Source organism: Rissa tridactyla, chromosome 14 (assembly GCF_028500815.1).
Source record: "Rissa tridactyla isolate bRisTri1 chromosome 14, bRisTri1.patW.cur.20221130, whole genome shotgun sequence".
Classification (NCBI taxonomy): domain Eukaryota; kingdom Metazoa; phylum Chordata; class Aves; order Charadriiformes; family Laridae; genus Rissa; species Rissa tridactyla.
In genome coordinates, this window is record NC_071479.1 from 12,136,601 (window position 1) to 12,150,717 (window position 14,117).

Below are 14,117 nucleotides of genomic sequence, written 5' to 3' on the forward strand. Positions count from 1 at the left end.
TGGCAGTCACTGTTGTACTTCTGCCTGCAGAAGGATGTGGTCTCGTGCTCTCATTTCAGTTTATTTTAGGGGGAGAAAGCAGAAAAGTTGAATGTGTGCCAGATAAGGACAGGGGTTTGGGCCTACTCTCTTGTCTCAGAAATTTTCTTTGTGTGCCCAATTAGTGCGATGGCCCCAGATAATTGCTTGAAGTGGAGCATGGGGCTCACAGCCTTTGAGAGTTGCACATTCATCCTGGTTAGCTTCACCTTATTTTGGACAGTTTATAGGTGAGTCACGTATACAAAGTCACGTATGGCAAAGGATGGATCCCCCAGCCTTGGGAAGAAAAAACAACCGGTCAACCAAGGATGGAGCCTATAGGACCATGGACAAAACAAGTAGAGAGATTTGAAGTAACACTTGCAAACGTAGCAGTGACCTTGAAGTCCTTGAAGCATGAGGTTTACATGAGCATGTTGCACATGGAACTTGCCCTGAAGCTCTCACCAGCTTTTCCTTTTTTTCCGTTTTTTAACAAGTCTTCACTGCTCTGCCACTGATGGAGGAAGGAGTTCTCATTCTCCAAAACACCTTCAGAGAATGAGTGAGCAGGTTTTTCCCAAAGCGTTTGCTTTCAGCGGTTAAACCCCACGCTCGGAGAATGTACAGTGGCATCTTGAAAAGTGGTGATTTTGAAGAGAACTGAAATCTGGTGGAACATGAGTGACCACGAACTCCTTGTACCACTCTGTGACCAAGAGAAAATTTGGGTTTTAGACATGTACACCAACATGTGCTGCCACCGTGTCGGTCATTCAGAGTGCTGGTGGCATACCTTGTCCTGCTCCGGCATCCACGCTTCAAAGTGTGGACAGGCTCCCAAATGCTCCTGGAAAGAGTCAGGAATTAGAAGGCATATTTTAGTGCGTACACAGTATTCATTAAGGAAGTGTGTTTGCTTTGCTTCGGTCAAGAGACAGCAGAAGAGGTGGTTCCCTCCTGTGGAGGGGTGATTCTGGTACCAGAATCTCTTTCCCAGCAAACCAAGTGGAGGGTGGCTCAGTGGCCGGAGGCATCAGTCCGCGCTGGAAGTACGGTGCCTGTTTTGGAAAATAATTACTCAGAGGAGGGACACAGAAATGTAATAGTTACTCCAGCACTTTGCGCATCAAAATCAAGACGGGCTCTGTGAAAGAGGCACTGGCTGAAGCTGCTGATGTGGTTTTGAGAGAGGAACAGCTCTGAGAGCTGTGGCAGAGGGGGCCACGTTGGATGAGCACGTCGGTCTTTTTGGCTTTCAAGTCTGCGAGGGAAGATCTGAAAGCTGAAGCATGGAGGCACGGAGACTAGAAGCAAAGCGTTCAGCTGTAACACTGGAAAAAATAGCTCCCATCTTTTCTCTGTTTTAATACCGAACTTGAAAATATTTTGCCTAGTAAAGTCTGCAAAAGAGATGTCCCCGGTGAAGGACACCAGGCGGTTCCTCTTCTTCCTGACCTGCTCCACCTCCCTCCTCCTGGTGCAAGGCACGGTGCCCACGCAGCTGGGCTGCTCCAGGGAGCAAACGAGAGCTCTGGGGAGGGGGTAGGAAGGCCACCACAAATAATTTATCAGACAAGCAGATTTTAAATTTACATCTTTCTTTTTCGGTCTCTGCTTGCATCATCTCCATGTAAAATGAGAGTTCATTTACATCTGTTCTGCCTATTCCACAGCCCTCAGCTCCAGTCATGGCAGGAGCCTTCTGGTTCTTTTAAAACCATGGCAAACATCTGGAAACTGAGCCCGGTTTCAGCCTCCCCCATTTTTCGCTTCCTTTCTGCCAGCCTTTTGATTTGGCGTGGGACGAGCCAGCTGCACGTTGGTTTCAAGAAGACGAGTTGTAAGATCATACTGATGGTATTGTCCTGGTGGGCTCTGCAAAGCAGGTTCCTTCAGGTGCCCGCTGCGTGGTCCTCCTTACTGCACTCTTCTGAACCTCTCGCACCCAGGACCGTACAAGAGCGGGTTTCAGTAGTGTGAATGGGCACAGGATGCTCAGCCACAGGGGAGCTGGGTATCCCCATCACCGACCTCATCCAGGCATTAGTGATGCGTCTCTGGTTCTTCCAGCTTGAGTGGCGTCCAGGAAAAAACTGAAGATGCTCCACGTTTGCTGCTGGGGCGGAAGAGCTTTGTTTGTAGGTGTTGATTCAGAGCGGTATGTCCTCCTCCACATTTGTTTCCTTTTCCTCTCCTTTTGAGGAGAAAATACACAGGAGCTGACGTTGAAGACTGATTCTCTACTGATCTCACTTTGCCCCTCCCAAAAAGCTCAGCAGGATGTGTGCTATAAAAATAGCCTCATTAGAAGCCATCTGAGTACATATGCAATCACAGATCACTCAAAAGGGAGCACAGAGCATGCATGTTTCTGTTGCTGTCTTCAGAGAATTACATGACAAATTATTCCTAGCTGGAAGAAATGTCCTTTTATAATTGGGTTTTTTTCTCATTCTTTCATAAGGGAGGAGTGTGTGTTTTTTAAGTAGCTTTTAGTCACTTTCATTATTTATGAGAATGCTACTCCAGATCAGAAACAGCAAACTGCAAACGCGAGTTTCTTCCGGCTGCAGCAGCTGATGGGCCCCATTTGCTTTCAGTCATTCCTGGTTCCGCTTATCGCAGCCAGAAAGAAACACTCTCCAAAGATGAAAACGGCACCATATTGCAGCTCTTTGGTTTGCACCCCTTCTCCTCGCTTCTCCTTGGAAACCGACTGGAAGGAGGTCCGCTGGCTTCATAGTATCACAGAATGTGTTGGGTTGGAAGGGACCTCTAAAGGCCATCCAGTCCAACCCCCCTGCAGTCAGCAGGGACATCTTCAACTAGATCAGGTTGCTCAGAGCCTCATCCAGCCTGGCCTTGAATGTCTCCAGGGATGGGGCCTCCACCCCCTCTCTGGGCAACCTGGGCCAGTGTCTCACCACCCTCAGTGGAAAGAACTTCTCCCTCAAGTCTAATCTAGGCTTCATGGGTGGAGTGTTGTCCTGCAGAGCAGACGGATGCGAACGGTCAGCTGTTGCCTTCAGTCCTTCCAGCTGGAAGAGCTCCTTGCATTGCCCTCGCATTGCTCCTTGCACTGACGCCAGCGAGGCATCATCCAGGCTGCTCGGCTTCATAGCCAAAATTGTACCCCTTGCGTGGTCATTTGTCTATGCCTGAAGCCTTCGTGGACTATCGTGGGTGTAGGACAAAGGGAAGCTGTACCTAAATGGGCCCAGGAACCCATTTTTACCCTTACCTTTCTAGTTCCCCACGATGAGTCTTCATCAAGGCCTCCTTAAATCTCTTCTGCCTTCATATGCTTGTATTTGACATGAAAGTGGCCGTAACGTCATCGGAAGATGAAAGTCTGATGATCAAAGCAGGCAGCAATGTTGAAATGAGCATTGTGAGATGGCAGAGCTGGTAATACAGTAATTGGCTATGTGGCCTACTTAGTCGCAGGAGTGATACATGCAAGTGCAGTGTTTGTTTGCCTCTTTAATGTTTAAAATCCATAGAGTCTGTTCTGGAAAATGAAGCAGTACCTCACCTGTAGGAGCAGCCAGGCACGCCATTGAGTGACGGTGTGAGCAGCGTGTGATCCCAAGGCTTCTGCCTCCTCTCCTCAGGAAGGAAGAGCCTCTTGGATTGCCAAACTCCACAGCTCAGTAAAGACAAGACATTAAACAGCAAAGGAGGTTGGTGTTCCCCAGGAAAGCTCAAAGACACGGAGAAGTTGTTAGATGCACCCTGTGGAAGGAGGTAGGGTTCAAGGCAGATGTGCCTGTGCGCTCTGCTAACCTCTGCTCTGATTTCTCTGAGAAGTTTTTGTCCTGTGCAAACAGTGCTTTGTTTGAAGAAGGTCCTCTTCCCAGGGAACATCATGCCATGGATGTTAAATGCAGGTTGGACCTGCAGAGGGAACTGCAGCTGATCCCTGGAAGGCCACACTTGAACGCTGTAAAATTGCATTGTTTCACCCAGAAAAGTGATGGCGTGAGGCTGAGGTCTGCATTCAGAGCCACCAGGAGACGGATGGATGGCTGCAGGAGTGGGATCTGACTCATGGTAGGTTCTCCTGTAGTTCCTGTGCGCTGCTGTCTCCACCAAGTGGAGGCTGTGACCACATCACTGGTACCAGTCTGTTACCCGGCAGAGCCCGCAGCGATTCAGGAGATGGGGCTGATCTCTGGGTTAGCACAGTGTGAGCTCTGTGCCTTGCGGTCACAGCGCTCGGAGGCACGGTCACCTTACAGTCGTGTTGGGGAGTAATTCTGCTTCCAGCACGAAGTACTGACGTTTGACTTAGCTGACATCCTGGAAACTGCGTAGTTCTCTTCTCTCTGTGTGGCCGCACCCAAAACCAGTAAGACATCCTTCCAGCCTTGGCATCTGCAGAACTGACAATTCTTACGCATCCTCTTTGACACCTTTCCGGCAGTTGTGCATCAGCTCCGGCGGTGCTGCAAGCAGGAGAGGAATGGCAGAACCAGATCTGGACACGGTGGTGCTGGGGCCCGATTTCTTCCCTCCATCAGGCAGCACGTTCTCTGTCACCGTGGCTCTTGGGGGGAATTTCTGGAGAAGCGGTGTGTTCTGGATCTGCTGCCGCTTTATCCTCATCTCGAGTTGGAGGCTCTTTGTGCTGCTCAGAAGTGCAGTGTCATGGGCTCGCAAGGGATGCAACATCCAAGGACCAAAGAAATGGTAAAGAAATGATGTTTTACTGGGTCACCTCTCTTGGGTCAGCGCGTGCCTTCCCTCCTGGCTTGATGCCGTGCTTGATGGAGACTGTGGCGAATGCTGTCTCCTGAGTGAAACCTGGTTCTGCTGTTTTCCAGTGTTGGTAATTTCCTTTTCTTTCCCATTTTGCTCTATGATGCTGGTAGTGTTTCCCCAGCTAAACCAAGAGGCTTCAAACTCTGCTGTCCCATGAGGATCGTTCCTTCAGCCCAGCTCACCCCTGCACCCTGGGGACAATTATACCCAGATCGACGCAGCATCACTTCAGCAAGTCAAGCATCAGATCCAAGAAGCCTCAACTGATCCTAGTTTTGCTCGAGTGACAGGAGCACTAACTGGATTTCACATGGAACCAGAAGGAAGTGGTCTCCGTGGATGATGCTAGTTCTTGCTAGGAGTGCTGTCTTCCACCATTGCTGCCACCTTCTCTCTCCAAAGCTGTGTAGCCCCCAGCAGAGACACAAGTGAGCTTTTTGAGAGCTCAGACCCGCTCCGTGGGTTTCATTGCTGCGCCGTTGGGGCGTATTGTCATCTGCAGCAGCTGCTCTTGTCAGCCCTGCACCTCCTGGCCTGGAAAGGGACCCACCTTCATGCTTGGGGAGCATTTTGGGTGTGGTGTCCAAGCAGAATGAGAGGTTGGACCGTCACCGGACAGTCGTCGTGTGAGTGATGATCTCTGTGATGCTGTGCCGTTGGGGACCGCTTTCTCTGTCACTGCTAGCAAGGGCCAGTAAAGAGTCGATCCCATTGCCCGTCAGGATCTTGTTTTGGAGTCTCCAGACAAGTTCTCCTGGGTAATCTGTTCATCAATGCTTTGGAGGCTGTGAGGATAGGGATGAGGAGCATATTGTCCACCTACAGGGAAGGTAGGAGGGGTCCACCACCTTGACCTGCTGGTGTCGGCAGCTGGTGGTGCTTCTCTCATGCATCATGTGAAGTAACCAGAGTCTCCTGGCTCCTCTGTCCCTGGCGTAGCACACCCAGAGGAGAAGAAAAGAAGGTGGGTCTGTGTTGCTGTTTGATTACATTTATTTGAAGATATTTTGCAAAACCGTAGTGTTCTTCTGGACATTGAGCTGGAGAGAGTCTGCAGTTGAGCGTTGGCTAAAGCTTGGCAGTGGCTAGAAGATCTCTGGGAGATATGAAATAATAAGAGTGACATAAGAACACAGCTCTTCCTTCTTAAGTGAAAGGGCACTGAAAAAGGTAGATAAAACCGCTCTTGGGTGGTGTGGGACTGATTCCCAGCCTCGTGCAGGTCAGGAACAAAGCTCGTGTTGGGGGATGGTGTTTCCTGCATTTTGGCTCACACAGCCGGGACGCCGGGGCCCTGGGTGCTGTGAAGCAGGATCTGGCCCGTGCAGTAAAACACTGGCACCTCAGGGTGTCAGCAGAGGATGCAGACGGCATCCTGGGGCTGCTGTGGCAGAAGGGGGTAGGAGCGGGGCGCGACAAGGGGATGCTGCCAGAGATGCAAGTACCAACCCTTCTTGTACGTATACAAGCATGTATGTGTGTGCACGTGCACAAACGCACGCATTTATGCATATATATGTATTTTTATTTTTATAGCTACATATAATCTGGGGAAAAAAAAATCTTACTGCTTATAATTTATTCCCTTTTCAGCACCTTAGGGCTCTTTCCCTGGGATCTGGGCGGGCCGTGGGTCTGTGCAGAGCTGGGTCCGAGGGCAGTGCCTGCCCTCACGCGGTGCCGCAGTGCCGGACGGGGAGCCCCGGGGCTGCGGGGTCCCCCCTGGCACACGCGGTGGGTACATTGGTGCCCATTCTGTAACCTGCGTACAGCTGCTGGCTGCGGCTTTCTTCTCTCCTAGAAAGCATCAGAAGACAGAGAAGGTCTCTGTTGTAAGAACTGGCCCAGGTTGCCCAGAGAAGCTGTGGCTGCCCCATCCCTGGAGGGGTTCAAGGCCAGGTTGGACGGGGCTTGGAGCAACGTGGGCTGGTGGGAGGTGTCCCTGCCCAGGGCAGGGGGTGGAACTAGACGATCTTTAAGGTCCCTTCCAACCTGAACTATTCTATGATTCTAAGATTGTTGTAAAAATCCAGTGGTCCTGTGTTTTTTTATGGTTTTGCGTATTTTGTTTTCGAAAGGATCTACAGGCTCCTTTTCGGGGCTTCTGTGCCATGAAATCATGCAGAGGACAGCTGCTCAAGTATCTGGGGCTGGTGTCCTTCTGTGCACTGAGTACCTGCTCAGGCCTGGGACACGCGGGGCAGCGTCAGGGGAACAGCATTGCTTTTAATTCGTATCTGCAGGTTTAGGTCCCACCTACGAGCAGACAGCCCAGCCGGGAAGTTACTTTCTTGGCAGAGATGGATCCAGAAAGTCATCGAGTGTGAAGAACAACGTTTTTGAGGGTCCATCGGTCTGGTCTAATAATTGATATATTCCTACAGCTTCAGGCCACCAGCTCTGGCCAGTGCACATCTGTACGGAGCCCAGTAACCCGGGGCCGGCCAGATACAGATACTCCGGGTTTGAGACTTGGAGAGATTTGTTCTCCCTGAGCACATCCTTTGGAAAACAGTTGTTCCAGTGGACCACCATCCGTGCTAATATTTTATGCCTCATTTCAACTGGTTCCAGCTTCCAGCGATGAGCTCGTATTCTACTCTTCCCTGCCAAATTAAGGAAAGGCAGTATTTTCTCCCCATGAAGATGATAATATGCTGCAATCAAATCATCTCTCAGTCTTCCTTTTGGCATGAGAAACAGATTTAAGTTGTTTGGTCTCGCAAAGCCATAAAATATCTTTTCCCAGTCTCGAACCATTTCAGTGCCTCTTTTTTGGACCGTCTCCAGCTTTTCTAATCACCTTTTAAAAACGAGGGTGCTCCGTCTGCACTGGGACGGGCTTCACCACGGCTTCCTACAGGGAGAAAATCGCCTCCTTGTTCGATCTCAGGCATCTGTATCCGAAAATTGTCGTAGTGGTTTAGGTCAGAGCGTGGCTCTGTGTGGCTGCAGCCTGACCTGCCTGCGGGGATCACGGCTCAGCACCGTGGGTACTCTTCGTGGGTGCACCCACGACCCTGGACGCGTTTGACTACGCTACGACTGCTGGGTTTGGGCAGAGCCAGCGTAGGGAGCGATGGCTCCGCCGGCCTTGGGTCACCAGTCGTTTTTAGCAACAGAGATGTTCAGTTTAATTCCAGAGCACGAATAAATCTGCCCCACAGCAACCACTTCTGTGGAAATACCCCCGCTCAGGAGCAAAACCCCTTGAGGTTTTGCCTTGCAGCTCATGGCCCATCGCTCGCTTCGTGTCGCGTCCTGCTGCTTTGGTTTCTATCTGAACGGGGCGCGATGCAAAGCTGAGCGCTGTCAGAAGGTCCCTTAGGTTCTTACCCAATTTATAATCTTCTCCGAAAGCCGTATCCTTAGCCTCGCTGCTAGTTGTATTAGCTTTTAATTCCACATGACTTGGCTCCTGCATTGATTTTTCTGTTGTTTTGTCCGGGATTGGCAAGTAGAGGTTTCTGTATCATCTATAGCTGAGGCATTTTCCCTTCCCTTTAGGTACAAAGCTGCCTTTCACTCGCTGCTTTCACCTTGCTGCCTACCCGTGGGAATTGCGCCGGTTTGCTTTTGGTCTTCCTCCGCTGTTTTTCCCCTCACCCTATCGCTTTTGCTGCCTTTATCAGTGTTTTGCGCTTCACACCTTCTCAGTTTGATTGATTTGCAATTAATCCCACCCTTTGCTGATTGCTGAATGTTTTGCACTTCGGCTCCCGGTGCTGCCTTTCCCCTGGCTTTAGATTGGGTGCTCAGCCGCGCCGCTGTCGGTGAGATTGATGGACCTTTTGGGCATCCAATAATATTACCATAAAGATCGTCCAGCTTTCAACCACATTTTCTCTGTCTTAATTCATCTTTCTCACTTGTAAAAGCCCCGTATGATGTTGGGAGCATGGGGGGAGTGTGTGTGAGGAGGACGGCAATGGGGGGGGGGGCAGGTCAAGGCTAATTCTCGCTGTTTAGGGGCTATTAATTGTACGTTTCATTCCATAATGAGAATGGAGGGATGAATAATAAAATATCTGGCAATATGATGTGACTGACCCATTTTGAAAGAGCAGCTCCATGTCCGTGGAGGAGGTTGTGCAGTAATTATTGCAGAAGATTGTTTTCTTCGTTCATCTGCTCCTCTCGTCTCCATCCTCCCCGATCACCCGCTGGGCGCTTCCGCCTGCAGTTGCAGCGTTTTGATTTCTCTACCAGCTTCATGCCTCCTGTCAGAAACCATTGCAGGTGTTAGTTTTCTAACATTCGTACTTTGTTCTGACTTTCTATGAAGTTCCAAGTCATGGGATTTCCTTCTCTTTCACTGTTGTATGGTCTCATAACTCGCATCCATAAGTTCAGTCTATTTTTCACTTAATTTTATCTATTACTTCTGCTTAAAATGTTTTCAAACACCTTCAGCGGTTCCCAGTGTTTACATGACTCTAAATATGTCACAGTCGTCAAAATCTCTGTTTTTCAGATAGTCTAAGCTATTGTTATATGTTCAGTTCTTCTGACTTCTGCACAGACTGAACCAGCAATTATTTTATCTTTGCATTGCATGTTGGAATTTATTAATAACCAGTATTAAAAATAGGGAGTCCGTAAAGATGCTGAGGGGACTGGAACACCTCTCTGATGAAGAAAGGGATTTGGGTCTCTTCAGTCTGGAAAAGAGACGGCTGAGGGGGGATCTTATCAACGCTGATAAATACTGAAAGGGGGGGTGTCAGGAGGATGGGGCCAGGCTCTTTTCAATGGTGCCCAGGGACAGGACAAGAGGTAACGGGCACAAACTTGAGCATGGGAAGTTCCACCTCAACATGAGGAGGAACTTCTTTGCTGTGAGGGTGGCAGAGCCCTGGCACAGGCTGCCCAGAGAGGTGGGGGAGTCTCCGTCTCTGGAGACATTCCAACCCCGCCTGGACGCGTTCCTGTGCCACCTGCTCTGGGTGACCCTGCTCTGGCCGGGGGTGGGACTGGGTGATCTCCAGAGGGCCCTGCCAGCCCCCACCATTCTGTGATTTCTGTGTGATTCTGTGATTCTGTAACAAGTGGTGGGGTGGTGCATTTGAAGAGGCTCTACCCTCTGGATGGTTACTTGGTCCTCACCAGTCGTGCCCAATCTCCCTCTGCCTTTTGCCACCGTAGCACTTGCTGATGTTGTTTTACAGCTTTGGGGGGTCCAGTTTCCTTCCTTCTCTTAAGGGGTTTGGAATATTTATTTAATTAGATTGTTTTCTCTCTTGTCTTTCTGGCTTTTTCTTTCCAAGATGAAAACACATACTGTTTCCTTCATCTGCTTCTAATAGACTGGACTCCTCATTTCTTCCCCACCCATCACGATTCCTCTGTCATCTTTGGTATTTGTATCTGTCCATAACGTAACAGTCTACCTTAATATCATTATACTACGGATGATCCCCTTTGCTCATTTCCATGCACGTTAAATAAGGCCATACGAATACCATAGGATGTTAGGTTGCTTTGAAGGGTTAAAAGAGAGGGTGCGATGGCAGATTAACCCATGGAGGAGTGCACTAGGGTGGAGATAGCTCCAAATTAAAAATGTCAGGAGGATATGGCTTTTCTTGTGCATGTACAGACTAGTCTTGGCGTAATATTTGATGGAGTTGTGCTCCTGACCTGCCAGGAACCAGGTGAAACTCTGTGCTCTCGGTTAGTGGTCAAGTCTGTTTATGTCTGCGACTATTGTTTGTGATCATTAGGGTTATTTTCATTACTAGCAAATGGTTTTATTACTTTTGTCTGGTTAAATTTTAATTACTTACCATATATGACAGACAAGCATACCTACCCATACTTATTTTAAATAAATTGCATTGCAAGAAAGTACCTTTGATTATGTCCTAGTGATTAGAAAGTGAGCGCGTGACAATGAGGATTCATGTTTTCTCCTCTTTTCTCCCCATTCAGGGAGTGTTTGAAGAGGAGCCCACGGAGCCCGAAAGCAGAGGGCTCCGATTCGGTGACATCTCAGTCCTCACCCAGTGAAGAGGCTGGAATGATGACTGAGGTGAAGGTGAAAACAGAGGTACCAGATGACTATATCGAAGAGGTGATCTGGCAGGATGACACCAAAGATTCCAAGAAGAACATAAAAGATGGGCCGGGAGACGTGCCTGCGGAGATCTGCGTGGTCATAGGCGGGGTCCGCAACCAGCAGACGCTCGGTAAGCTGCGGGATAACCTGCCCCATCAGTCGGTTCCCTGAGTCCATGGTGTTGGGGAGAGGAGCAAAGCTCCAGAGAGCCGTTCCTGGAAGCTCGGCTCTGCCAGGGGGACCAGAGCCAAGGCTTGTGATTATTGACCTTCTTTAACTTTTGCTATCTGTTTGCATCTGGTCGCCCCTAAAGACTCAACCAAGATCAGGGCAACTGTAAGAAAAGGCTTAGTATCTTTTTTTGATGTGTTAAATGACGTGCCCATCAGTCATGTGCAAAGTTCACGGTGAACCCGGGGCTGGGGGTAGGTGTGTTGGGCACAGAGGAGGAGACAATCGGGAGGAAAACCTGAGAAAAAGTTGAAATGCTTTGAGGAAAGCGGCTGCTTTCTGTGAATAATTACATTTAGCTCAAAAACAGGTTTTACAGGTTGCTGTTTTTTTGGTTTTTTCTGATTGCCAGTAACATTGTAGGAATAATTTTGACTTTTGGCTGGCTGTGGTATGCCACTTCCAAGATAGTACATTCTATCCCACCCCACCCGGAGCTGCGATGAGAAGCTTTTTCTTTTTTTCTGTGAACATCAAGACTGTCCTCTCCTCCTGCTCCAAAGAAAGGGCTTTCTGCAGGATCCTGGAGAGGCCCTGCTCTTGCTAAAGGGACTCCTCTGTTGGTTCTGACATGGAGCAGGTCCCAGCAATGACTTTTGAGAGCCAAAGGCACTTGCTGATGTAGAAAGAGCAGTTGGACCCATGTTTCCTTTGAGGCACTCAAGAGAAAGATAAGTTGAGCTGCGCAGTGTTGCTGTTGGGGTTGGTTTTTCTTGCAGGAGGAGGGAAAAGAGCTGCTGATGTTAGATTTTTCTCCTGGATTTTGATTGATCGTTGTCCATGCTGTTGGAAAGAAAACTCTGGAGGGTGTCATTAGCTGGTGACTGTATTGGGAGCATCGTTGTCCAGTAGGACAGCCACTTAGAATGGCAGGGTTGGAGGTCACTGCTACTTACACAAGGTCAAAACATCTAGGGAAAGCCAAAGAAGTCCGTAACTGTTTCCAACTTAAAGATCTTACAATTTGGAGGAAATACTCTGGGTATATTCAGAGCTTCTGTGCCCGCACAGCTCTTGAGAGGTTGGTCACTGCACGGGCAACCCTGAAATGCAGAGGTGTGCCTGGTGCCCCGGGAGGGATGGGTGGAGAGATGACCACTGATGGGATGCAAAGGACCTTCTCCTTCAGCCATGGTCACCTGCCTTTGATGAAAGCATCTGCAGCTCGGGACCATCATGTAGGACCCCGTTCCCCCATGGCGTCTGGCTGGGCAGCAGCAGCTGCTCTGCAGATGATGTCCCCTGAGTTGACAATGGTGTTGTGCAGAGCGGGGAACGGGCTTCTGCTGTTGGCTAACTTGGATGTACAGCAACATGTTGTACCTACAGAGAACTTTGGGGACAGGCTCGAGTGACAGGGAACACTACTCAACATACCGGCACTGTGGGGAGAGGGACAGAGAGTTATTTACTACTTAACAAGTGGTGGTTGAAAGCTATAGAAAGTAAACTGGAGAACTTCTATCTGGAAGGGCCTTTTCAAATGAAAAATGTGCATCATATTTGTTATTTTATAGCCTCGCGCTGGGTTTCTTTAAAGGCAACTTGGTCCTGAGGCGATTGGCAGTTGGCGGCCGATTCCTTTGTGAAAAGAGCCCTGTAAGTGCCCTTATTCATCCGCCATTCACATAACTCTTGTTTGTTGGGGAGGTGGCTCTGAATAACTTTTCTGTTTGGCCACCAAATACTGCGCTCTGTGTGGACCGACCGTGGTGCCCAGATATCAGTTCCTTGTGGTTTCTTGAACTGGCTCCCAGTCAATTCTTCTGGTCCCCTCCATCCCCCCGCAGAAACCACAGACAGGCACTGTTTCCATCGCTGCAGACATCTGGGTAACTCGCACCAGAAACGTCCCGCGCCTGCTGCTTCCCTGGCCATTTTGGCTGCTGCTCTGGAACAGCCCAAGATTGCGAACAGCTGAAGATGCCGGTGCCTCCTACCTCCGGAGCAAAGGCTTCATGTTCTCTGCTGCTGCTCACGGGTACTTCCAGGAGTTTTTCTCCCTGAAGCCTTTCTTGTGATGTGATCTGGTAGCCCTGTATCTAAATCACCTCAGCCGTGCAGAAAGGCAAGGCTTTGGTAGAGTTTTATTCACCTTCATCAGGGAAGCTGAGATTGGAGGTGTTGACAGTAGTAGTAATTCCTGATGCAGGATGAAGGGGTGAAGCGGGAGTAAATGAATCCCTCTCCTTCACGTGGAAATGCCGGCCCCCAGACAGTCGCCTTCCATGGCGTGCTGGGGATGGCCCGTTAAACGGAGATGTGTTGTCTGAGCCGTGGCCACAGCGCTGAAGGCTTCAGGGCACACGTGGCTCCAAGTGACAGACAGCTTTCCTGTGGCGCTCAGCTGCGGGACTTGGCTGAAATTCGCATTAGAAGATTTATGTCTCTTCTCTGAGTCACACATCTCCTGCAGGAGCATGCTATATTTATATTTTTAGTCGTTACTTGGAGCAATTTATAACAGGGATTCCCAGCTCGGTTCCTGCTATTCGCTTGTAGCATTTTCATCAAATTAGGCCTTGTGTTTGCTGCCACCTGTTTGGTTACATGTTCACATGCCTCTCCCTGCACTTTGGACTACTCCAGACCCTGTTTCCATCTGTCCCGAGCAGCCCAAACTCTGCGATGGATGAGACCAGGTGCAGGGAAGCAGGATGGGGGCTGGCAGCGGCTGCAGCCCCCCAGCCAAAGAGCCGGTGCTGATGTTTTTGGGTTTGGGCCATTTCCCTTTCATCTGCTTTTCCACAGAAGTCTTGCAAGCTCCGTGGGGTCCCACTTTGGGCATCCCAAGCAAAGAAAGCCAATGGAGAGGTTGTCTCTGACCCAGGGTCCGGTCAGCAGCAGACCGGTGGCTGCGTCTGCGGACCCCGCGCTCCTCCCCATCCACCCACCTGTCCCCCTGGTACCGCCGGCTCTCCCTGCCTCGGGTGGCATGCTCCTGGCACTGCACAGCTCCGAGATGCAGTAGTTCCTTTTCTTTTCTTCTCGCTAGCTTCACGTGCTGGCCTTGGGCCAGGGTCATTTGAAGAGCTCCACC

At 49.8% G+C, this 14,117-nt stretch overlaps 1 protein-coding gene across 17 annotated transcripts in view; it reads left to right on the forward strand.

Annotated features, from left to right (window-relative positions):
* Positions 1-14,117, forward strand: part of ZNF618 (zinc finger protein 618) — a 171,539-nt gene that overhangs the window by 80,429 nt on the left and 76,993 nt on the right. For all 17 annotated transcript variants that reach the window (XM_054220261.1, XM_054220268.1, XM_054220266.1 and 14 more), the window contains exon 3: positions 10,720-10,976. In XM_054220261.1, the coding sequence (XP_054076236.1) occupies positions 10,720-10,976 (257 nt within the window). The remainder of the gene's footprint in view (positions 1-10,719; positions 10,977-14,117) is intronic.